Raw genomic sequence first — 25,471 nt, forward strand, 5'->3', positions numbered from 1 at the left:
TGCTCGACCGGATTTTGATTTGTTTCGCCCGTGCTCGCTGTATGTTTGGAATCCGTGCAAACCTCTCGACTAATATTTTTTGATCGAGCACTGACATGTGATCGGCTTTGAAAGTCGAAACATAAATCGAGCACATCGGCACGGGAAATATGCGTTTAGATTGGTCGAACATAACAGAGTGGAGTATCCTAAAATAGTATAGAACGAATAGGGACTTCGGTCGTCTATGGAGGGAGAAAAAATCATAAATACGCTCCACGCGAAGAACTGATACTTTTGCTCTTTTCTTTTGGCCGAATAATTTCATCTGGAAAAATTACCCAATTCCATCTGGAGAAACCACCCACTCTCATTAGCTTTGATCTTTTAATTCTGATGAAGGAATATTGATTTTGAGCAAACCTATCAGTGCAATGATCAAAGTTCCGACCATGGTATGTGAAGGAACTTAGTATTCGGGTGCGTACTTTGCCGCGCAAAATCAGGAAGCTTACAGGCACGTAGTACGAAGTTGCATTATGTACGGTATTCAAACATTTTAGACTCGACTCGATCTGCTGCAGTAAAAATTTCACCTGCAAATTTTCAGTTTCTAGAAAAAATAGGTCTTGATTGCTGATTGGTGAATGGTCACTGCCACTGCCCATGCCGAACTATATTATAAAGAAACGTTCTCAGCCTTGCTATATAACTATTACACAACCAGCAATGATGGTCAAATCCAAAAAAATGTTACAAAATTCCAGAAAAAAAACATGCAAAACTCAAAAAATCTTTCAATTTTTGTTCATTTTTACAAAATTTGCAATAAAAACTGGGATTAGAACGATCTGTGCAACTTGAAGGTTAGAGCCGGCTTATCTTGTCTCACTTTGTTCATTCACATCGTAGTAATCTATAGAAAGTTTTATGCGGGCCGAACCGTAAAAAACCTGGTCGGAAAAAACATCTTTTAACTTTTCAAACCAACATCGATATGAGTGATGTCTGATATGTGAGTGGAGGGAGAGTGCGGAGCAAGATATTTGTTGATAGTAACAGTCTCTGCATTTTAAAGTAATTCTTTTTTACATTCATCAAAGGTTGAGAGGTAGAGTATAGTGTACCATTAATGATCAGAACAATCTGTGTATTTGATTACGCCTTGCTTCCCGCAATAAAAGTGGAAACAAATTGATTATAATGGATTTTCATGATGTAAAATATTGTCAATATAATCGATTCCTATGTTAGTTGCTTATAGTCCTACCTTTGTCATATCTAACGTAACTCGATATGGGTATGCAAGGTGGAAATGAATACACAGATTATTCCGATCCACTACGGCACTACTACAATCTTTGATGAGTATAAGATGAGCTAAATTTAAATTTACAAACTGTTATGACCAACAACTGTTTCGTTCAACAAACTAACTCGCAACAAAAGTGCAAAAGATGTGCAGATGGTTCCGATCATATTTTTCACCGTTCGGCATACATAAGGCTTTCTATAGCACACCTCACATACTACGATGTAAAGTGAAAAAAAACAGGTGCAGGTTGCGTCGACTAGTTTTTACTCACATCGAGATAAGTGAGGTATGAAATGGGAGGGAGAGTGCCTGCGACTGAGAGTTTGAAGGTGACAGCCACTAAAAGGAGGGTCATGGCATTTCCTATTCTGTACAGATTCCACACGGGGTCAAAAGTGAAGAAACTGAAGGAGAGAACAAGCAGACACAGCATGATGCTCACGTGGTTCAACACATAGTACCTGTCAATCAAATTAAAAATTGTAAGAAGAAAAAAAATTCATTACGAAGCCAAACTGTCTATTTTGTGAATAGGAAGTAGAATCCACAAAACGATCAATTTTTTGTTCTTTTGTTTCCTTTGATCGTTCCAACAATTAATTTATATGTTTAAAGACTTGTCTCTGGATTCCAGTGATCTATATACACCAAACTGTGCGCCTGTCTTGTGCACAGTCTAGCCTCCCCTAGTTAAGGTCCGCGACTCATGTCCAGATTTAAGTGACAAATTTTTGAAATGCCTAGACTACCGCAATCAAATTAAGGCAAGTCCAGACTTTCGCGGCCAAAACTTAGCGTTTCCAGACTTTCGCGACCAATTTGATCTGTCGCGACTTTCGCAACCGAGACAGAGAGGGCCAGGAAACGGCACGGTTAGCGCGACCAAACTCAGCCATTTCGCATTTTCGCGACCAAGGCGGAGGCGGCGCGACTATCGGGACCAAGGTGGCGACGACGCGACTCAGAAAATCCACGACGCTAAATTCAACGAAGTGACAGGCTTGGCCGACGCGACCACAATTTTTTTTCCAGATTTTCGCAACCGAGATGGAGACGGAGTGACTTTCGCGACCAAAGTGGGTACGGCGCGTTTTCTGCAACCATAGTGGAGACGGTGCGGCCTTTGCGACAACGGCGGAGTGCGCGCGACTTTTGCGACCATGGTGGAGAAGTCTGGAACAGGCATAATTTGATATCGCCGGTCTGGAAAGTCTGGATTCAATGAAAAGTCGCGCAGTAGGTCGCGCCGCATCCTGATCCAGACCCAAATTTCATAGTTTGTCGCGCCGTGTGGGTCCAGACTTTTGCGACCCATGTCTAGACTTTTGCGACCAAATTTTGGTATGTCCCGAATTTTGCGATCCGCGGCGCGAATCATGTCCAGTCTTTCCAAACTCAAGCTCTCGGCGCGACTACACAATTTGGGTCTGGATCCGGACGGATGCGGCGCAACTCACAAGGACTGGTCATGAGTCTGGGTTCTCGACACGGGTCGTAATGTTTTATAAAGAGCCTGCATATAAAGAGCAAAATTTCATAGAAAAAATAAAACTGAATTTGTTCAACACAAATAAAATATATTTTTCAGTAACAAATTAATTTGAGCGAGGATAGGGCAAGGAGTTGAATGCAAGCGCCATGGGCGGATTTAGTGGGAAGAGCGTGTTTGTCTATCGCCCTACCCTCAGGGGCTTGACCTCCTTGCCAATTTTTTTTGACCGACATTTTTCTAAAGGCTCTTTGTTAAGAGCCAATAAATTTATATTTTTTAAATTTAAGTGCCAATAATTTTAAGGGGAGCGTGCGCCAATAAAACGCGATTTTTTGGTAAAATTTTCTAAAAATCCTAATTTTTCAAACATTTGTCTGCGGCGCACATAATTTTTTAAAAATAGGTTGTTTGTATCCGTCTGATAGCGCTCAGAACACCAATTTAGTCGACCTAAAAATGTCGTTAAAAATTTTGATTTTTTTTTGAAAATTCCCCCTCGAGAAATCTCAAATCCGCCTCTGACACCCACTCAACGCGTTGAGGCGTCTTGAAACACCTATATGTTTTACCGTGTTCGAAATGAGGTTGAACCTTATAAAATGCAAACATTAATTGATAGCATAAACCCACTTGATTCTTCTCTGGACTCTGCACCTGGCCACAATGAAGCCAGCAGTGTACCCCAACTTGACAGTACTGTTCGGATCCTCTGGTATCTTCTCCACCTCAACATGTCTGAACAGGAACCACTCCTGAGAGTCCCTGAAGTTGGCCATGTCCAGTGTGCTCATGCGCACGTCATCCAAAATGAGTTCAATGTCGGCAGCTCCCCACTCGCTCGTCACATACACACTAATGTCCTGCACCTAGTGGTCGATATAACACGCGGTAATTACGAATTGATAAATAAATAACCTAAATTGTTATATGTTACATACTTTTAAATGTTAATGACTCTGCGGCCATGAGCTTTCAAAAAATTGAAAGATCTAAAAACAACTTTTCTTTTTAGTGACTTATAATTAGGGTACACTGGAACTTATCCGTTCCTTTTCTAGCTTGAATTTTTTTCTAATGCATGTAAGAGCGCATTGAAGTAGTAAAATACTACCTAAAACAGTAAACCGTGGTTTTGTGTTAAATAAATGTACTATGGAATTGTGTGAGCGACTTCCAAATCAACAGGGGGACCTACGTCTCTTGGGAAGTCATGTAGTTCCATGTTTTCGAAGAAGATTGCCCGGACCCTCCAGTGCATCACCACCCACGGAGTGTCGTTCTGGGGGTCAATCTCCCTGCTGTACCACACACACTCCTTCTTGATACTCTCCGCATTGTTCAACACCAGCCGGGGATCATAGCTACAAAAATAGATACAAAACCTACATCCAATAACTAGTAAAACGAAAAAAGGCTTTAAAAACAGTTAAGGAAAAATGCGCTACCAAAATTCGCTTGAGTTCTTAAAGCAATCAAAAACGAAACTTAAACTCAAAAATGCTGTTAAACTTCCATTGAACCAAAATCAGAACCTTCAAAGGTTTGAAAGAAAGATAAACGAATTGACATGATTAAATGTGGTGTGGTTGCAACTCTTGTCCTAATTGTGCAGCAACTAGCTACTTGGTTGTTTCGATCACTGAAACTTAGGATCTTTGTATTTGTGTATGTTTTGGTTTTTACTACTTTTCAACTTTTTTCCATATCAAGAGACTGTCTTTAAAAGACTAAATCAGTCTGCATGATTAAATCTTAGGTTCTAACTATTCGCCGAACTGAAAACAACTAGAGCAAAAATTGCGTACCGAGCTGTGATAAACTAAGCTTTTCGCTGTAAAATTGGTTTCCTAGCTCCAGTTATTGCATCTTTGTCTTTAAAAATTCAAAACCTAAAGAAAATCCACATTCTGGGTTCAGCGTCTGTCAATTCTTGTTGTTACATCCATTCAAACTCGGAAGGGATGTTGTCTTCTTTTTATGTCTTCTATTTCAAACTCGGAAGGGTGTTTAAGTTTTTTTACCATTTTTCCAAGAAAAAAAACTCAATGCCGAGAAAAACCAGTTTGAACTTTTTGTTTCTTAGACAAATTTCGAAGAACCAAGTAATCTTAGATTAATAGGATAGTTATATATTTAAGCGGTGAAAAACTAATTTTGATTACATATTTAAATTTTTATTGTTGTTCTAATCATTTTTTAAGGAAAGTTCCTATCGAATTTTGCTGAATTCTTAGGACTATCGAATAGGCTTTTGTTTAGATATTTTCATCAAAACACGAACAAAAACGGTGATAAAAAATTTGAAAATAAAAACATTATTGTGGTCGGAATTTTAGTTGCTACTTTAATTGCGGTAAAAAAAGGCTTTCCTCATTGTTGCTTGCGACCATTGTTTTTGGGTCTGTTCAAATTATCTTTTTTGGTTTTCCGTGCAAAATCAAGGTTCCACAAATCATAATCAAAATGGGTCCAATGATATATCAAGATATATTTTCAATGTTTTTTTTATTTTTATATACAATTTTTGTGGAGAACTGTTGTCGAGTTAGCTTAAGTTACTAAAAATATCGGATACGCCTATGTTGTAGGCTTTCGTTCATATCTTCTAATCACACCAGGAACAAAAATTGACCAATTTTGAAAAAGAGGCTGTTTTTTTTCTATTATTCTGGTCAGATTTTCCTATATTCGCTGCAAAGCAACCGGGCATCCTGCTTGACTTTCTCCTTAGTTTATCATGCAATAGTAACTAGTTGAAAAAATTTAGAATTGGTGCAATATCAGCCACCACGAATGTGTCAATTGAGGTTGATTGAGAAATTATAACGAAGACCTGTTTGTCATAACTTGGTTGGCTCTGAAAACGTGCAAATGTTGTTTCTACTAATGACAAAAAAATAGATGTGCGTGTAAAATTTTTTGTTGTTTTCTTTCTATTTCAAAAAAATTTTATTTTATAAAATTTTGTCGCCGCTGCAAAGGTTTTTTATCAATTATTTTAGACGAAAATAACGAAATATTTGTGCTCAGGTTGGTTTCTTTTGCAGAAAAACTTTGACTCTTTAATTAGCAATTTTTAAGACTTTTTTCTATCATTCAAAAAGTTTCGTTTTCTTGAGCTAAATTTTTTAAATAAATTTACCGTAGTTTATTTTATGCAAAATATGGGGTTTGAAAAACGCTAATTTGACCAATTTGGGACTACTGATGTGCAAAATTCTATTAACGAACTAATAACGAGTAAGTCGAGATTTAATCCGTCTTAGAATACATCCAAATTCAAGTTTACTATTGAGTGTTTTTAGAACTTTCCTATTATGCAAAATATATCACTTTGTGTTTTACGTAGCGGATGATTTTGAAAAAATCTCAAATTTTTTTTTCTAATTTTTTGATTATTTTTGAAATCTTATCCCTGTATTTAAAGTGGACAGTACTCCATCGGCATCAAAAATTTTTAGAACATTCAGAGCTGTGCCCTCATACAAATGTGCCGTCATGGTGTTATCTCAATACAACAGTTAACACCCTACAAGAGCGCGTCGAAGTGCCCAAAGTCGGCTGGTTGGAAAGAACTTATTTACGAGAGTGAACGTAACAACAAAAATTTTTTCTGATAATTTCTTGCAAATTAAGTTGTTTGAAAATTGCAAAATTGGTCAATGTAGGATAACTAACAAGCGAAATGATGCCTTCTTATAACACGCGTAAGCGACGGAATGTTGCGTTCTAAATTAAAATAAATCCAGCACCTTAGTCCTTCTAAAACCATAACAGACGCTAAGCAAACCCTTTGTGCCTTACATAGCATATGGGGGGATGAATTGAAATAAAAGTTAAGCTCCTTTTTTGATTTTTTTTCCATTTATTGTCAATTATTTATACAAGAAAGCTTTTAATTTACCTTAAGGTGCAATCGCCACATGCAGTGCCTCGTCTTGATACACTGGCAGTCTTGTTTGTTTTTTAAAAAATCTGGTTGGAATTTTAAGCGTGGATCTAGTTTGCAAACCACCTATGCTCCCCATTTTTACCAATCTATTAGAGAATTGCCACCCCTATAAATAAAAGCAGTAAGCTGGTATTAGAACAGTGTATTGGGAACTCGACTTGAATATTCTTTTTAACATTATATACGAGCAGTTTTGTCGTGATGTTATGGGGGTTTAAAGATTGCCATTTTGGCCAATTTGGGACAGATAAAGCGCGATATATTTCGCTGTTAACGTGTAGGCGGAGGTTTAATCCGTCTTAGAAATCGTTCCAAATCGGTTGAAGGAAGCTTATTTGCCATACATGATTTTTTACTAGGAGCGAAATCTATCACTTTGAACTTTTTATAGCGTGTGGGGTGATGTTATTGAAAAAAATCTAGATAGATTTTTAAATTGTTAGCAAGCAGCTAAATTTTATATTATATTCCAGATAAATTTTGAAAATGTCTGATACAAGCAGATTTGTTTAAATTTTTTTTCTGAACGCAAGTCACGATTGAAATACCGTTATCTCAATTTTACACTTAACTCCGTACGAGTGCGCTTTGAAGTACCTGAAGTCGGCTCGTTGAAAAAACGAGAAGGATCTTAACAACGAAGATACTTTTTACTCTAAAGTTACTTAAGCTAAATGCGAAAGATTCGATATGATAATACTTTGCAAACTACAAAACATCGAACATAATAATCCAATATATATATTTTAAATTTTTTTCCAGCTTTCTAAGAAAGCGCAAAATATTTATGCTCGGGGTGGTTTCTTTTTCAGTCACTTTTCGATTTCTCAATTAAGAATTTTCGACAAAACATTTTATACCATCTGAGAATGCTGTTTTTTGTAACTTTTCGCGATTTTGAAAATGCTACTCTGTGATAACTAAGGACCGATAACTAAGGTCATTTTGGGATAACTAAGGCCCGATATAACACGTTCTTATAACACGCTTAAGTGGCAATTTAATGCAAACCAAATTGTAATGAGTCAATTTAGTCGTTTTAAAGTCATAACAGATGCTAAACAGACCGTTGGAGAGGATGTAATGAAGATGACGTTTAGATTTTTTTCCGTTTTTGTCTTTTATTCAAACAACGAAATTTTTCAATTGGCCTTAAGAGGCAGTTGAAACATTCTGGAACTCGTCGCGATCTACGAGCAGCCTTGTTTATTTGGAAAGATGACAGTTTGTAATATTTTGCAAGGATATAGTTAGGTTTGCCACCACATAAATAAAAGCACTGAGAATACTAAACTTGCTGCTATCTGCTTGGAAATAATTTCGGATGAAAGAAGCTTATTAAGAAAACTTTTCTATATGCACATTATATCCCTATGATTTTTTTAAATAGCGTGTGGGGTGAAGATATCTAGAAAACTCTCTGAAATTTTTTTCATTTTTCCTTTTTTTTCAAAAATGTCATCTATCATATGAAAGGGAAACTATTTCATCAACCTTAAAAACAGTCGGAACTTTCAAAACTTTGCCCTATTACGAGCAGATTTACTTATAAAAATTTTTTTAACGCGAGTCATGACTGAAATGGCGGTATCTGAATACTAGATTTAACTCCCAACAAGTTCTGTTGGGAGTTAAGTTGGGAGTTAAGTGGGAGTTCAATACTTTGCTTTGAAGTAACCGAAATCAGCTGGAGTTGTTGTAACACTAATGTTCTTTTCGGCTGTGAAAAAAATTGAGCTAAATGCAAACTATTCAGTATCGTTATGTCTTCAAAAGAGAACGCAATAATTCGTTTTTAAATTTAGAATTTTCATTTCAACAGTCGAAGAAAGGTCAAATTTAGTTATGCTTGGGGTGTTTTTTTTTTCAGTCAGTTTTCGAATTTTTAACTAAGCCTTATCACATAAATTATATATACCATTTAAGAGATTTTGCTGTCTTGAGATCAAGTTTAAACCGATATTATACCTGTGATTGTTTATATTAGCGTTACGGGGCTTACAAAAGGATGATTTTGTAAAAATGTTGATACACTAGCAGTCTCGTTTGTTTTTTAAAATGACTGGTTGGAACAATATGCGTGGATCTAGTTAGCAAACCCCTTGTACTCCCCATATCTACCTATTTATTAGAGAATTGCCACTCCTATGAATTAAAGCAGTAAGTTAGCACTAGAACAGTGTATTTAGAATTCGAACTCGACTAAATAAATCTATTTAAAAAAAAACACTTTTCTATATGCAAGATATAACAATTTCAAATTTTATAGCGTGTGGGGTGAAGATTCTTGAAAAAAAAAGTTTTTTTTTAAATTTTTTCAATTTTTCATTATTTTTGAAATAATCATCTACCATATGAAAACTACTTCATCAACCTTAAAAACATTCAGATTTTTAAAAATTTGCCCTAATACGAGCAGATTCAATTAAAATGTTTTTTAAACGCAATTCACGACTGAAATGGCTGTATCTGAATACTACACTTAACTCCCTACAAATGTGCTTCGAAGTAGCCAAAATCAGCTGGTTGGAAAAACCAACTCTCCGAGAGTAATTGTAACACTAAAGTATTTTTCGGTTCTGAAAATAAATAAGCTAAATGCAAATGATTTAGTATCGTTATATCTTCAAAAGAGAACACAATAATCCAATTTTTCATTTTAAAGTTTTCATTCGAATTGTCAAAGAAAACGCAACTTATTTATAGTTGAGGTGGTTTTATTCACTCAGTTTTCGACTTCTTAACTAAGCCTTTTCACATAATTATTTTTACCATCTAAGAGATATTGCTGTCTTGAATTCAGATTTAAAACAACATTTTACCTTTGATTGTATATTGTAGCATTACGGGGTTTAAAAATGTCTAATTTGGTCAATTTGTGATAATAAACGCTTGGTATTATGCGTTCTTATAACAGTTGCACATTGAATTGAGTACAGCATGTCGGTCCTTTCAAAACTATAAAAAACGATAAACACACCCTTTGTCTTTTTCATAGCATATCGGGTGTGAAATGAAATTAAAGCTTACATCAATTTTTTTCTATTATTTTGAATCATTCGACCAAAAAAAATTTCAATTGATCTTAGAGTGCAATCGGCACTCTCAGTGCCTCGTCCTGATATACTAGCAGTCTTGTTTGTTTTTAAAATGACTGGTTGGAGCATTATGCGTGGATCTAGTTACCAATCACCTATGCTCCCAGTTTTAATGTGCGAAATATAACACTTTGAACTTTTTTTAGGGTTTGAGGGGATGCTATTGAGAAAATTCTAGATATATTTAAAAAAGTTTTTGTTTTTGTTTGAAAAATTCTTTCATTTTGTTAAAGAGGACACACCAATGATCTTGAGCAAATTCGGAAAAAAACAGAGTTTCGCCCTGATATAAACAGATTTGTTTAAATATCTTTTCTGAGCGTGAACGCGAGTCAGGACTGAAATGCCGTTACGTCAATTTTACTTTTAACTCGCTACAAATGCGCTTTGAAGTACCTAAATGCGGCTGGTTGAAAAAACCAACTTTACGAGAAAGATCTTAACAACGAGGATTTTTTTCACTTTAAATTTGTTTAAGCTATACGCAAGAAAATCAATATGATAATTTTTTCCAATCACCAAAAATAGAGAACATAATATTCCAATATATTATTAATTTTTTAGTCCAACTTTCGAAGAAAAAGCGAAAAATTTATTCTTGTGGTGGTTTTATTTCAGTCACCTTTCGAGTTCTCAATTAAGAGTTTTAGAGAAGACTTTTTATACCATCTGAGACTTTTTATACCATCATATGCTACTTTTGTGGCTTTTTGTGACTTTCTGAATACTACATTTAACTCCCAACAAGTTTTGTCGGGAGTTCAGTTGGGAGTTAAGTGGGAGTTCAAAACTTTGCTTTGAAGTAGCCAAAGTCAGCTGGTTGGAAAAACCAACTTTACCAGAGTTATTGTAACACTAAAGTTCTGTTCGGTTTTGAAAAAAAAATTAAGCTAAATGCAATCTTCAAAAGAGAACGCAATAATCCATTTTTTTTTTTAATTTTAAAATTTTCATTTCAACAGTCGAAGAAAGGTCAAATTAAGCTATGCTTCAAATATATTCACATAAATATTTTTACCATCTGAGAGATATTGCTGTCTTGAGCTCAAACTTAAAACGACGTTTTAGCTGTGATTGTTTATCGTAGCGTTACGGTGTTTGAAAATGGCTAATTTGGTCAATTTGTGATAATAAACGCGCGGTATAATGCGTTCTTATAACCCTCGTAAGTGGCGAATTAATGTGTTCCAAATTGAATTGAACACCGTTCCAATGAATTCCAGCATATCAGCTCTTTTAATACTGGAACCTGATCTAAACTACATTTTATGATTGGATAATTTAGATATTTTACCAATGTAAAGTATTTAATATTAACCAATCATGATCCATCTAACTAACAACCCACTTATTTGTAAGTGCTGAAGTTACTTGTAATTTCAGCACCAGAGAGATTTGAATTTAACTTAGAAATTAGTTGGACTCTCCCGAGCACTTCAGCAGCCGCAATAAACCAGTATACCCTAGATCTATTGAGCCTAGCAGAGACTAGTTAAACAACCTGAGACTAGATAGTATAAGAGTAAGATTAGGATCGGTATTAGACTAAGAAGTTGCACGAATCTATCCGGCCGAAAATAAGATAGCGTGACGAGCAGACGGTGTACCCTATCCGAAATTACTCTATGAGTTAACCAACTCGGTCCTAACTCATCTGGTGCGACCATAAGTCTCGAACAAGACCTTAATAGCTTAGAATTAACCAAAATAGATTAGAAATTAGACAAAAACATTTACAAAATGTTATACGACAATAATTTAATCGAAATGTCTCTACGACTCAATAGATCAGAGCCAATATTCCGAACCATAACAGAACTACCCGGAATTGGAAGAAGACCTCGAACCAGAGACGACATACGACAAAGTAGAAACTTGCCATATAGCTATATGATAGTTAGGCAAAAACCAGAACAAACTTTTATATTTAGAATACTACTGGCAATGAATTTAAATTTTCATTTGCAAACATAAAACCTTGAAGTTAATCTTCAAAATCATTTCAGGCGCTAAACAAAATTATTAATATACAATAACGATTGATAAAAAGATCTAAGATCGTTTTCCTAAAATTCTGCAGTAATATACAAAACATGTTTGAAAAATATTTATTGAAAAATAAAAAATAAAAATTAGTAGCATGACAATAAATGGTTAATAATCATAAATCATCCTGTTGTTCCAGCTCCATCACCTAAAACATAACAGCAATCATAAACCCACTAATATCATCAAAACACTAAATCTTTCCTTTACACACATTTAAAATTTTATTAAAACTTAAATTCACTTAATTTTAAAACCAGATCATCAAGGCTTATCCTTGGATCTTAAATCATTTTCTACTTAATTAAATTTCAAAAATTGATCATCAAGGCTTATCCTTGGATCAAACAGAACAACTTTGTTCTCCCCCACCCACTTAATTAGTGTCTAACGACCTCAAACGTCGATTCACTACCCAACCCTTTCTAAAGACCCAAGACTAATAGAAATTTTTAAACAAAACTAATCATTCAAATTAGGATAAACAGTGAAGAACTTCGGTTATTCATCCTTCACTTGACCCCCCCTCTTACCAGACCCAGGATAAATCTTAGACTTAGTAAGTTTAAAATAGTATCTAACGAACTACTCGCGTTCTAATTATACCTGAACCTTGTGGATCGATTTACTATTCTCCAACCCTTGAACACAATCACTACCCCTAAGTAAGATTAAGTAAGTTAACACCTTAACTTATACTAGCCACGAGAAAGTAAAAAATCATTCTTCGGAATCGATATACTTTTCTCTCCAACCCTGAACAAATAGACCCAGGTTAAGCTAACCAAAAAATCGTAAGAACTAACAGTTTAGGAAAATAGAAATCATTTAACAACCTTTTGCATCCGTCATTCTAAACCTTATGTCATTTAAAAACCTAGGAAATAAACAAACAATCGTTTTACACAATTGTGAAATAGATAACAAAAAATACGACCTTGTAATCACACCTCATACACAAACAGTTGGATACATTCGAACAAAACGACAAACACTAAAAAGAAAAATAATAACGAAACAAAGACAAATAACACGAAAAAGATTTTCAAAAAATCGAAACGCATTTTCAGAATCAGAAACCAACAGTTTAGACGAACTTTACAAACTAAAAGAATCAATAGATAAAAATTACCCACTTCACAATCAATTATATTTTTCTGACTCAGAAACAACTTCAAATTCATCAAAAAGAGGAAAAAGAAGAATAAAAAAGCAGTATAAACACAAACCAGTACATTTATACAATTGGAATCAACCAATTCGACACATTAATAATTACATATTAACAGTCATCGAACGAAAAAATGAGCTCAACGCACACCCCAGGTGAAGAAAGTCCAGATGATGATGAAATCTTTCCTTTTATAGTAGATGCAACCACTGATAGAGGACAGCATATATTTTGCAAAAATTTACTATTAAATTTATTTGAACCCGGAATCAGTCCATGTAAAACAGAGTTCCCAGATGTAAAAATCAAAAGACAAATCATAGACCACTACTTAAAAGATATATGCAACATAACACAACAGTATGGAATCTACTCCATAGAATTCACCTCACCAAACCATAATAATAGAAAATATACAATTCAAACAGACGATCTTGATTTAGAATTTTCAAAAGTTTTTTCAGAATATATAAAAAGCATCCAATATCATAACTCACAAAGAGCAAACTCCATATTCACCAATGAAGTTTTCGCAATAATATATAGTTATATTTCGATATTAGAAAACGAAATCCCAATAACAAATGTCTCACCGACAGAAACATCTAAACATTTGAAAGTACGACATGAAATCACACTACTCTCTAGTTATTTAAACATCATTAAAGAAAATTTCACGAAAGACGACGTTTCACAACATACAAAACACGATCTACAAAAAATTTTGGCATGGTTCATAATAGATTATTTCACACACAATATTGATTTAATTGCACAAGCAAGAAAAAATTTTAGACCCCAAAACTCGAACGATGATACCGCTATCACAGAACAATCAGATTATGTTTGGGACCCCGAATGGTCTCATCCCGCATTTATAAGCTTCCCACAAACAATCTCAAGTCAAGCAATAAGTACAATATCTTACATAAGAGATTATGTAAAAGTAATACCATTAACCATTGATGCAACACCATTAAACTATAATACATTTTTGCCCGATACACAAAATAATAGTTTAAACTCTACAGTTATACACAATGAAAACCTCAATGGAACTAGGAATCTTACTCAACAAGATATCCAGACACCATCACACTTCATAAATGAAGAAATTGTACACACAACAACTACACAACAAAGTATTTCACCAATACGCCCAAATTTAACAACACCAAGAAATACAAATCCTTCACAAACACAGGTAACCTTACAATCAACCGTTAAACCTTCGGTTGCCCCTAAATATTCACATATGGATTACCAAACATACAGACCCATGACAATACCATCAAAAACACGCAAAACATTCACTAGAAACAACTTTGCAGACCATAATTATAATTATACACATCCATCAAAAACATATAACCAACCACAAAGAAATTTTAACCAATATACAAGATCTCGAAATTGGGACAACCCAATGACCCAACCTAATTCAATAAATTTCCAAACAAATCCTCCACAGGATCACAGTGAAAATTACCCATTTTTTCAACAAAATAAAAATAAAAAACAGACATCTTATCAAATGGATTATTTATCCTCAGATGATGATTTCTTACAACCAGATATATTTGCACCAAATACTCAAGAATATCGTAGACAAGGAATACAGAAAACACGTACAAATCATAGAAATTTTTCTCCACAACCAATAGATGCACAACATCAACAACCAATTCAACAACAAAATCTAATTAATACACAATCTTTTCAACCAATTCAACAACAAAATCCAATGACTGCACACTCGTATCAAGCATCACAAATGCAAAATGAAATACCACTCCCATATTATCTCCAACAACATGAAATAACAAGAAACCAACTTTCAAATTTTTCTCAAATGCCAAATGCAGCAGAATCATTACAAATGACAATGAATCCATACCTTATGGGTGGATCATCAATAACATCAAACAAACCTTTAATGGTTTTCACAGGAACAGACCCTGAATACTCTGTAGAAGATTATTTAAATGCAGTAACAGCAAACCTGATTTTAAATATTGGACCTGAACCAATTAATACGCCACTACATCAAAATTGGATACATCGACGCACAGCGTTAATACAAACAACCTTAGATGGCGCAGCCCAAAAATGGTTTTCAGTACTACCTCTAGAAATAAAATCAAACTGGAAAAGGTTTACACAGGAATTTTCAAAAATGTTTGACTCCGAAAGAAACAAACAACAACAAAGAGTTTTATGTAATGAAATTCGCAGATTACCAAACGAAACCATCAAGCAAATAGCAGTACGAATCGAAACACTAGTTCGAAAAGCATATTCATTAAATACACATGACTATAAAAACACAAAGATGACAGAAATCTTAATGATGACCTTAACACCACAATTAAGGAAAATAGCAATAAAAAAGAGAGCATCCCATCCTTCTTCAATTCGAGAACCCGATTTAGATTTTCGAAAACTAGTAGACAAATTAGAACAAGCAGAAATCACGATGAAACTAGAAGAAACGGAAAATCTGAAATTACAATACGTTAACAGAATTGAAACGACTCCCACTAATATTAATAATATACAGGAATCAGAGACAGACCTCGTTGAAAAAATCACTGAAATACTCAATATTTACGAAAAGAACCCAAACTTTAAAGGCAAACCATCTTTCAAAAAATGGTGTAATTATTGCCGACGATACGGACATAGTATTTCCGAATGTAGACAAAAACAGCAAGACAATCAAAATAAACCTCAAAAATATAAAGAACCAAATAAATCATTCTATCAATACATGAAAAAAGATCAAAATCTACCGAACAAAACAGTTTACAGCAACAACAGTTCAGGAAAACCACTCCCGAACAATACAAATTATACAAGAAATCAATCACCATATAACTCAAGTTATAGAGGAAGATCGCCAGAACGAAGAAATACACAAAATTCATCACAAAATCACTACAATAGACCAAATAGTAGAAGTAACTACTCCAGATCAAATTCAAATACACAACGATTTGTTTCTAGATCTAATTCCCAATCAAGAAATAACTACTATCCAAACAACCAATCACGAAATTCATCATACAATAGGAATAGAAACTACTCCTATAATCGAAATAGTAGTTATTCAAACAACCGAAACCAGAATTACCCGAACAATCAATCAAGGAATAACTCATATAATAGATCGAACTATAACAGACCAAATAATAATTACCAAAACAGATCGCGAAATAATTCACAAAATCGACACTCAAGTTATAATAATCGTTATAGAAATTATTCCCAATCACCACACCGGAATAATAATAACTATAATAATTCTAATAACCGCCACAGAAGTAGTACACCTAAACATCAAAGACAAATCAATCAAGTACAATCTAACCCAGAAACAACATCAGACCCTCCAGGTATTGATGACACAGTAACTGATACGTTACAACTCAATCAAATAAACTGTACATCATCAGATTCAGAAAGTGATACTGAAAACACTCTTTCTATCAATATGATAAAAGTCGAAAATGACTATGAATCTGTCATATATGAACAACCCTTTTCATCACACATATATGAAAATCAATCAGAATTTCTTCAAAATTATTACACTACACCCATAAATTCCACACCAACGACGCAAGAAACAAATGAGATTAACACTACAAATCAAACCAATAAAAATACCAAAACAAAATGCTTGAATACAAACCACATTTATCAAAATATACAAAAAGAACAACCCAAAGAAAAAATTTGGACAATACCATTTCTCTTAGAAAGCCCAAGAAATAAAGAATTTCAACCACCAGACCTTGAAATAGATTTTTTAATTGATTCAGGAGCAGAATCAAACATAATAAACATCCCCACATGGAATGAAATAAAAACCTTACACCCAAAGCTAACACCTCTTGAAACCTCCAGCAAACTAGCAACAGCACAAGGATCAACATTGATAAACTACGGAAAAATCCAATTATTTCTCCTCCCCACCAGAACAATGGAACAAAGCAAAATTTTAAATAAGCCATTTAAACAAATATTCCATATCACTGACATTAAATATAATATCATTGGAATACCATTTATTTCGAAGTATATACCAACAATTAACATACTAAATAGTAAAATATTAATCAAAGATAAATATACAAAAACAAAAGAAACATCCTTAACATTTTTTCAAAGATTAAATAAACAACCACCATTCTTTTCAAAATTCTACCCGATATTTAACCAACAAAGAAAACACCTAAAACCACTATCAGGAAATATCTATAATTTTTCAATCAAACAAGTTCACCAATATGATAAAGAACAAAACAAACAAAAATTTTATATGTCAGAATTTGAATTCAAACCTATTCACAAATTTTTCAAAATCACAATCTCATCCATAAAATATTTGAAAAATTCGAATTCCGATATCATTTCCTTACATGTCTATAACAACACACCTTACCAAGTAACATTACCTTTAGGACTTTTAGGATATTGTGAAACCAACGCTACAATATCACCAATACACGAAAAAGCCTATCGCGTAAATAATATACTCCAATTACTAGATATTTGCCAATCTACAATTCTTAATGAAGAATTATCTATAAATAATATAATAAGTAACGAAAACAGAAATACGGATTATTTCACAAAAACTCCATATTTCAAACCTACATTCAACATAAGTAACTACACAGAGGACCAACAGAAATTTTTAACAATGTTTAATTTCCAACATTCACAAATAACACAAGACGAATTCGAAAAGTTAGCCAAACAGCTAATTGAATATTCATCAGTCTATGCAACATCAAAATTCGATGTTGGAAAAATCAGTTCATCACTACATCTCCCGTTAAAACCAGACGCAGTTTTCAAAAAACAGAGAGCAAGTAAAGTACCAATTCACTTACATGATAAAGTGAACAGATTACTCGATATTTTAGAACAATACAACATTATATCACCAGTTAATAAAGAAGAACAACCAAAAGGCAACACATTTATCAACCCCGTTATCATTCTAGCTAAAGGAGAATCATTAAAAATCGTTCTCGACGCTAGATACCTCAATTCACTTATAGATGAATCAAAATGTAATTGGCCCATTGAACCAATACAAGTTATTTTAACAAAAATAAACGGCAAATACTTTACAACCGCCGATATGAATAGTGCATACAATCAAATGCCACTAGATGAACAATCACGACGTTTAACACAATTTGTTATCGGAAACCAACAATATGAATTCAACCGTTTATTCTATGGAATATCCATAGGACCAGCAGCATTTTCAGCTTTTATGAGCAAAATTTTTAGACCACTGATACTCAAGAAAAACGCAATCACCTATTTAGACGATGTTTTTATGCAATCACAAACAAAAGACGAGATGTTCAATGTTTTAGAAAAATATCACCAAATACTTCAGAACGAAAATCTGAAGGCCGCCCCCGATAAATCACACTTCTTTTTGACAAGAGTTAAATTCTTAGGACATAATATAGAAAGAAAAACAATCACTCCATTGAAATCACGCATTGACGCTATTCAAAAACTTCAACCACCAACAAATAAAAAGAAAATCCAAGAATTTCTTGGAATGTTAAACTTTTTAAGTAAATATGTTTATAAAATGCAATTATATCTACGACCATTTTATAACATCCTTAGACAACAAAATAATTTTGAATGGAACACAGAACATCAAACACGATTTGAAGAAATAAAGAAACTTTTAACTGAACAAATTTCAAACACAATTCCAGATTCAAATCAACCATTTTATGCAATGTGCGATGCTTCGAACTTTGGCATCGGTGCAGCACTATTACAATCACATAATGGTACAAATAAAATGAACCTCATATCAGCAAATTCTCGATTATTCACTCAAGCAGAGCTATGACTCTCAACTCTAATGAGAGAATGTACAGCCATAATATATACACTGACAGAATATGAATTTCTGATACTTGGATCAAAACATCCAACAGTTCTATTCACAGACCATAAACCAATCATCTTTCTCTTTACACAAAAATCTAACCCAAACCACCGAGTTTACAGATTTCAACTAATTCTAATGAAATTTCCAAACTTACATATAGTTTGGACTGCAGGAAAAAATCTTGCATTACCAGACACCTTAAGTCGAAATACACCACCTGAATTACTTACACGAAAAACAACAGTTGAAATACCCAAAAACATAAAATTCTACCTTGCAGAAAACGAAACATCACCCCGATTGGAATGCAAATATGCAGTAAAAACTGATATTGAACAATCACAAATAAATAATTTACAACATTTCCCACTTTATTTAGATTGTCAAAATAATCATTATGAAGTTGATTTACTTGGAACATCAACTTTCAAACCAATCCCATATTCTCAATGGATAAAAAATAACACCCAACAAAAACGAACAAAACAACACCTGCCTAAGAAAGACCATTTTCCACTAATTGAAAAAGAAGATTTAACTGATAAAATAAATTTATCAGGACCACAAACAAATGATTCAAAATACACAATAAATCAAGTTTTTGACCTCCATGACCCACTTGATACAATACCCTTATCTAAATTAGAAATCGAAAACATTTTTCTCACCCCAACAGAAACAATTACAATTTCAACACTGAAACAATATCAAAACCTTGACCCAGTAATTCGACAACTGAAATCATGGCACAAATATAAAACTAAACCTATCAAAGCAGATTCAACCATTCTAGGAAACAAAACACTCCTCCGATACTTTCGCAAATTTAACAACACAACAATTAACGAAAATACAGACCTTTTAGAGTATAACCTGAATGAATCTACAGTTCCCTGTCTCCCTTTAAGTATGATTCTTATAGCTTTTAATATTTCACATACACAAAATATTAAAGGACACTCTGGATCAGAAAAAACATATTCAAATTTTATACAAAATTTTTACTTCCCAAATGCACCAATTTGGATAAAAGTACTATGCAATGATTGTATAGTATGTCAACTAAATAAACCTTACCCAAATCAAAAACAAATAGCACAAAAACAAGATTTTAAAGGACAAAGCTTGTACTTTAACCATCGTATCTCATTTGATACCAAAGGACCAATTTCACCCTCATCAGAAGGAAACTCCTACATTATGGTAATTGTTGACGCATTTACACATTATGTAGCACTTAACCCAGTACCACATTGTAACGCTTATTACGCTTACACAACACTCTATGAACACTGGATAGCAAAATTCGGACTACCAGAAATTTTAGTTACAGACAACGGTACAGAATTCATAAATAATGAAATTATCACACTATGTCATTTATATAACATTAAACACAAACCACGTACATCTCATGCACCTTGGACAAACGGCTTAGTCGAAGGTATGAACCGTTCATTACAAGAATATCTTAGATGTATCATCAACGGAAATGATACAAAATATACCGAATGGTCAGCAGATGTAAAATTATTTCCCTTAGCGTATAATTCACAAATAACGACAACTTTAGGAATGTCACCATACGAAATGGTTTTTAACCAAAAGCCACGCAAACCAATAATGTTTACAGCAAATTCTCATAAAAACGCACAAGGTTATTGTCAACCAAATAAAGACTCAATTTGTTATAACCTACCTTTACATACACACGATGAAGATCATTTTCATCACCCACAAATTCTTAAACTAGCCTCCGGTACACACACCGAATGGATTCTAAATAGAGATAAAAAACACAATGAAATTTATCAAAAAATAACAAAAAAGTTATTACAAAGACAAAACATTAATGAACAAATCAATTCACGTTTTACACCAGCCTCCGAATTAAAAATTGGAACATTTGTTTTAATACCTAATTTTAATACTCAAAAAGGAATTTCTAAAAAATTACAACCCCTTCGAAAAGGACCATACCAAATAATTGCAAAACCCACTGATGTCACATATAAAATTACCGACTCAAACAAAAAAGAAATCGTTCAACATCGAAACAACCTATTACCTTATTACCCAAAAGAATACGCACTCCGCGAATTAACTCAATTATATTCTTTCACAGGATTAAAAATCATTCAAAATGAACCACATCTGAAAAACACAGAACAAAATGATAACCCCACCGAAAATCAAAACACAAAACCAATCGCCACCAAAATCAATACACAAAACCATAAAGAATCCCCAAAACAAAGAAAAAATAAAAAAATGAGCGAACAAATAATACCCCAAGAACAAATCGACAAATCAGAAAATAGAAAAACAACAAGACTCCGAAATCAACCACGTAAAAACTATAAAATATTCATCCCTCAATCTAAAATTTTAAAGAAAGTGGAATTTCAAAAGTAATTTTAACATTATACTTCACTATCTTGAAACCTCCGAAACATTTTTCATTTACATTTTTCAAAATAACATGCTAACAAGTACGTAATAATTCTAGTTCAAAATAGACCAATAGGATTCATCCAATCCGTCACTTTCTCTAACTCAAACTAAGACCAATTAGACGAATCATATAGAACTCCAGGCACATCTATAACTATAACTTTACGACCTCCAGGTCAAAAATAAGCAAACCACTCCAACTTGACAACTAAAATAAATATCACCATAATACCGTACCCCTCCCTTATCTAATAACCCAAAGATCAACAATATTTCCCCAACTCAGACCACGAATACCCCCAAAGCAAATTTGTTAACTTAGCCTAAAGTAACAAAATGAACATTTTAATTAGCCTAAAGTATAAAAATCTCACCATACCCCGGATCATTTGACAAACAAAAATAAAGAAAAAGACGACCTCCCAGTCACCATGAAAATTGCCCCCAACAATTTTTTACAGAACTCAACCCACTTGTCAAAAAACTAATAAATAATCCGACCACACTAGAAAATCGCCTCAAACAGCAAAAAATATTCGACCAAGAGATCATTTCTTAAATGCTCTTCTCTCAATCAGTTACTCAAATACTCATAAATCTTAAACATTTTTTTACAATACTTGAAACCTTTATAATATTTCTTTTTGATATACTTGAATCTTTTCTAATAATCCTAATCATTTTTTGTAACATTTTTTTAATTTTCTACACTATACTCGAACTATTCCTCCAACTTTCCAAAACCCTTGATTACATCCACAGGTACGAGTCATATAACTTGTCTAAATGATACGAACAATTTTCAGTAGAACCGATATTTTTTTATTGTTTGTAATTTTCATAACATTTTTATCATCCCTCATTTTGACAATATGTAAATGTATAAAGAAAGCAATCTTCACATTTGCCCTAGCAACAATCCTTCTAATTCTTTTTTTGGAAGAATACTATAATAAACATAAACCTTCCCACTAAAGTAACAATTCAAAAATCCATCAAAAATTGCTACCCAACAGTCACAGAATCAGTCTTCACCGACATCATCCCAAGATAACCAAACACCACCTTCAACTACTCAAAATCCTCAAACATCTACACGAATTTCTTTTCAAGACAATCCATACACTTTTGAAGAACGACATGCTCGTTTATCAGAACCACTAGAACCAGTTCAACGACAAGCACCTTTAAGCGAACCAACATATAACCTATACCCAACACTACCACAAGAACTAAGTAGAATAAGAAATTCTAGTCAAAACCAAAATACAGTCGAAATAAATAGACAAATTATACATCCTCGACGAAACAGAAATCTTCAAACTCCCCGAGTTCATTTTGATATACCTCAATCCCCATCACAAAACACTCCAGAAAACCCCATTGGTATATTACCAGAAACCCCTACGCTTCTTTCACAACGTAGCACCTCAAGCCTACCATCAGATTACTTAGGTTCAACACCAACATCTGAACAAATACGTGAAAATCCCTTTAACCCCCCAAACCAGGCATCACGACTACCATATTGGACAACACATTCATTTACACAAGGTGAATTAAATTTAGTCAATAATCCAATAGATATTTCTACGGATACAACAACATCCTCATCACTACCAGAAACATTATCACTACCATCAACACCATCAATAAGCCAGATTTCACCACCACCTTTTAACTTAAATTTTCCAAATAATCTCGACGCCAGATATCGAGAACAATCATCAATAAATATTCCTTTAAGACTAGATTGGAATACATTTACAGCACCTCCACCACTATTTGGACAACATCAAGAAAGTAACCGCCTTCATAACTGGGCACTTAATAGATTACAATATCGCCAAGATATTCACAACGATATCCGTGATCACAATATTCAAATACTCCAACAAAACAGTTTACAATTAAAGTTTGAAATCACAGTTAAGTTAAATAATATTACCCAACATCCCTACCCATTAAATCCACCTAACATAACAGCTCAATCACTACCACCACCGTTTATAACTACTGAAGTAATATACAAATACGACAGATATACCAAAAACACAATTGGCTACATTACATTTTATAATCCATACTCAGGATTATCATACACATGTATATTCTAAAATTATTAATTTTTCTCCAACTCCTTTTTCTAGTAATCTCAAATCAAAACATAAACCCTTCCCCTCGTACAGGACCACAAGATTTATTAGTAACACATTACGATTGTGAAGAAAATGAACAAAAAACACTACATAAATATGCAATAAATCAAGTATCACAATGTGAAACAGAACCACAAGCTATAGAAACCACAGATGTAATAGCAACACTCTATTCAAAAGCCCGAGCAACAACAGTTACAGGTTATAAATTCACAGCAACATTTTCCGAAAAGAAAGTACATTGTTCACAAGTCTCGAACGGAAACAAAAACCGACTTGACCATGAATCATTCTATCAAAGTAATATAGAACGTCTTTTACATCTCAATCCCGACGATTGTAAAAATGAATTACTTAGACTAAACATCACACGAAATAAAAACTCCCAAAGAAAGTTAGTTAATTTTCAAGTTTTTCCAGACTCTGTACATCAATCACAACTTGAAAGACACCAAGGACATATAAAACTAGACGAAAAATACCCGTATAACGGCGCACACGGACGATTAACCTATGACCTACACGATAAACATTGGATACCACACATTGGTATAAATGACCCATCAAACTGCAAAGCAGACACAAAAAATAAAGGATACCAAGAAATAATGTTTTTCGATTGGAAAATACAACTCGAAAAAATACAACTAACACGAGATTTTTCAGATAATACAATGATCTATCAAGGAATCCGATTACCTTGTAAAAATGATCAAGGTTATTGCGACCCTACAACGAGAACACAAGCAACAATTGTTTGGTTCCCCGAAGATACATGTACAACATTTCAAGTAGCAAAAATACACGCTCGTATGATAAAATTTCACGAAAAATATTTTATACAATCAATTCCATATGAACACGTCCATCCATCACGAAAACTAAGTTCTAATTTTAGAAACATAGACAATATAGAAAATAAATTGACACGTTTTCAAATATATCAAGAAACAGAACTTGCATGTAAATACAGGAATCCACTTCACAGAACACAATACTCTGAAATATTAGTTGAATACGAAAAAGGATTCGACATGACCACTGGAAAAGTAAAAATCGACCCATATGCCACAGGTCATCCTCCAAACGAAGGAACATCCTATATACCAGTTAATTTTGAAAAAAGCAACGGACAACCTGGTGGACATCTAAAACCCCATGACACCAGAAGCACACGCTTACAAGAATTATCACTAATGAATACTACATATTTCGGTAATATCCACTATGATATTCATTTAGATATGAAACTAGATTATACAATTAGCCGAATTTTTCAAGAAATGTCACTCTCCGAATTAGAAACACTACACCAACTATGCGAATTAGAACGAACACAAATATTACAATCACTTGCACTAGCAGTATTAAAAATACCCTATGCAGGATACTTATTATCTGGAAATAGATCAAATTTTTTAGACTATGAAGGAAACATCTTATGGTTTTATACTTGTACTAAAAAAGTATCACCACTATACGTTTTTGAAGATAAACGATGTTATAAAAGAATCCCTATCTTTTATAAGAATAAAGTACATTTCGTGGATACACTTTCACGAAGAACCTATTTCTGGGATACCGCAGTCCCATGTGGATCAGAAAACAGCCACAATGTAGTACAACTAAACCCTGATGAAAATAAATATTATCTTCTCACTCCATATCCCACATTAATGCAATCACTCAAAAAATTTTCACCAGAAAGCATTCGCGCTATTGCTCGAAACCCAAATATAGACTTACAATCAATAGGAATCTATTCAAAATCAGATATTCAACATCACATTAGAACACAACAATTCCAAGAATTATTAACACAAATGGACACTATACAAAGACAATCAATAGACCAAAATTTACG

The 25,471-nt window shown here is 33.6% G+C and overlaps 1 protein-coding gene across 1 annotated transcript in view; it reads right to left on the bottom strand.

Annotated features, from left to right (window-relative positions):
- LOC134846669 (uncharacterized) overlaps positions 1 to 25,471 on the bottom strand; it is a 36,103-nt gene that overhangs the window by 2,498 nt on the left and 8,134 nt on the right. The window contains exons 2-4 of the mRNA XM_063864054.1: positions 3,982 to 4,147; positions 3,417 to 3,652; positions 1,566 to 1,755 (exon numbers count right to left, since the gene is read on the bottom strand). Of these exons, the coding sequence (XP_063720124.1) occupies positions 1,566 to 1,755; positions 3,417 to 3,652; positions 3,982 to 4,147 (592 nt within the window). The remainder of the gene's footprint in view (positions 1 to 1,565; positions 1,756 to 3,416; positions 3,653 to 3,981; positions 4,148 to 25,471) is intronic.

The sequence above is a fragment of the Symsagittifera roscoffensis genome, chromosome 5, assembly GCF_963678635.1.
Source record: "Symsagittifera roscoffensis chromosome 5, txSymRosc1.1, whole genome shotgun sequence".
NCBI classification, from domain to species: domain Eukaryota; kingdom Metazoa; phylum Xenacoelomorpha; order Acoela; family Convolutidae; genus Symsagittifera; species Symsagittifera roscoffensis.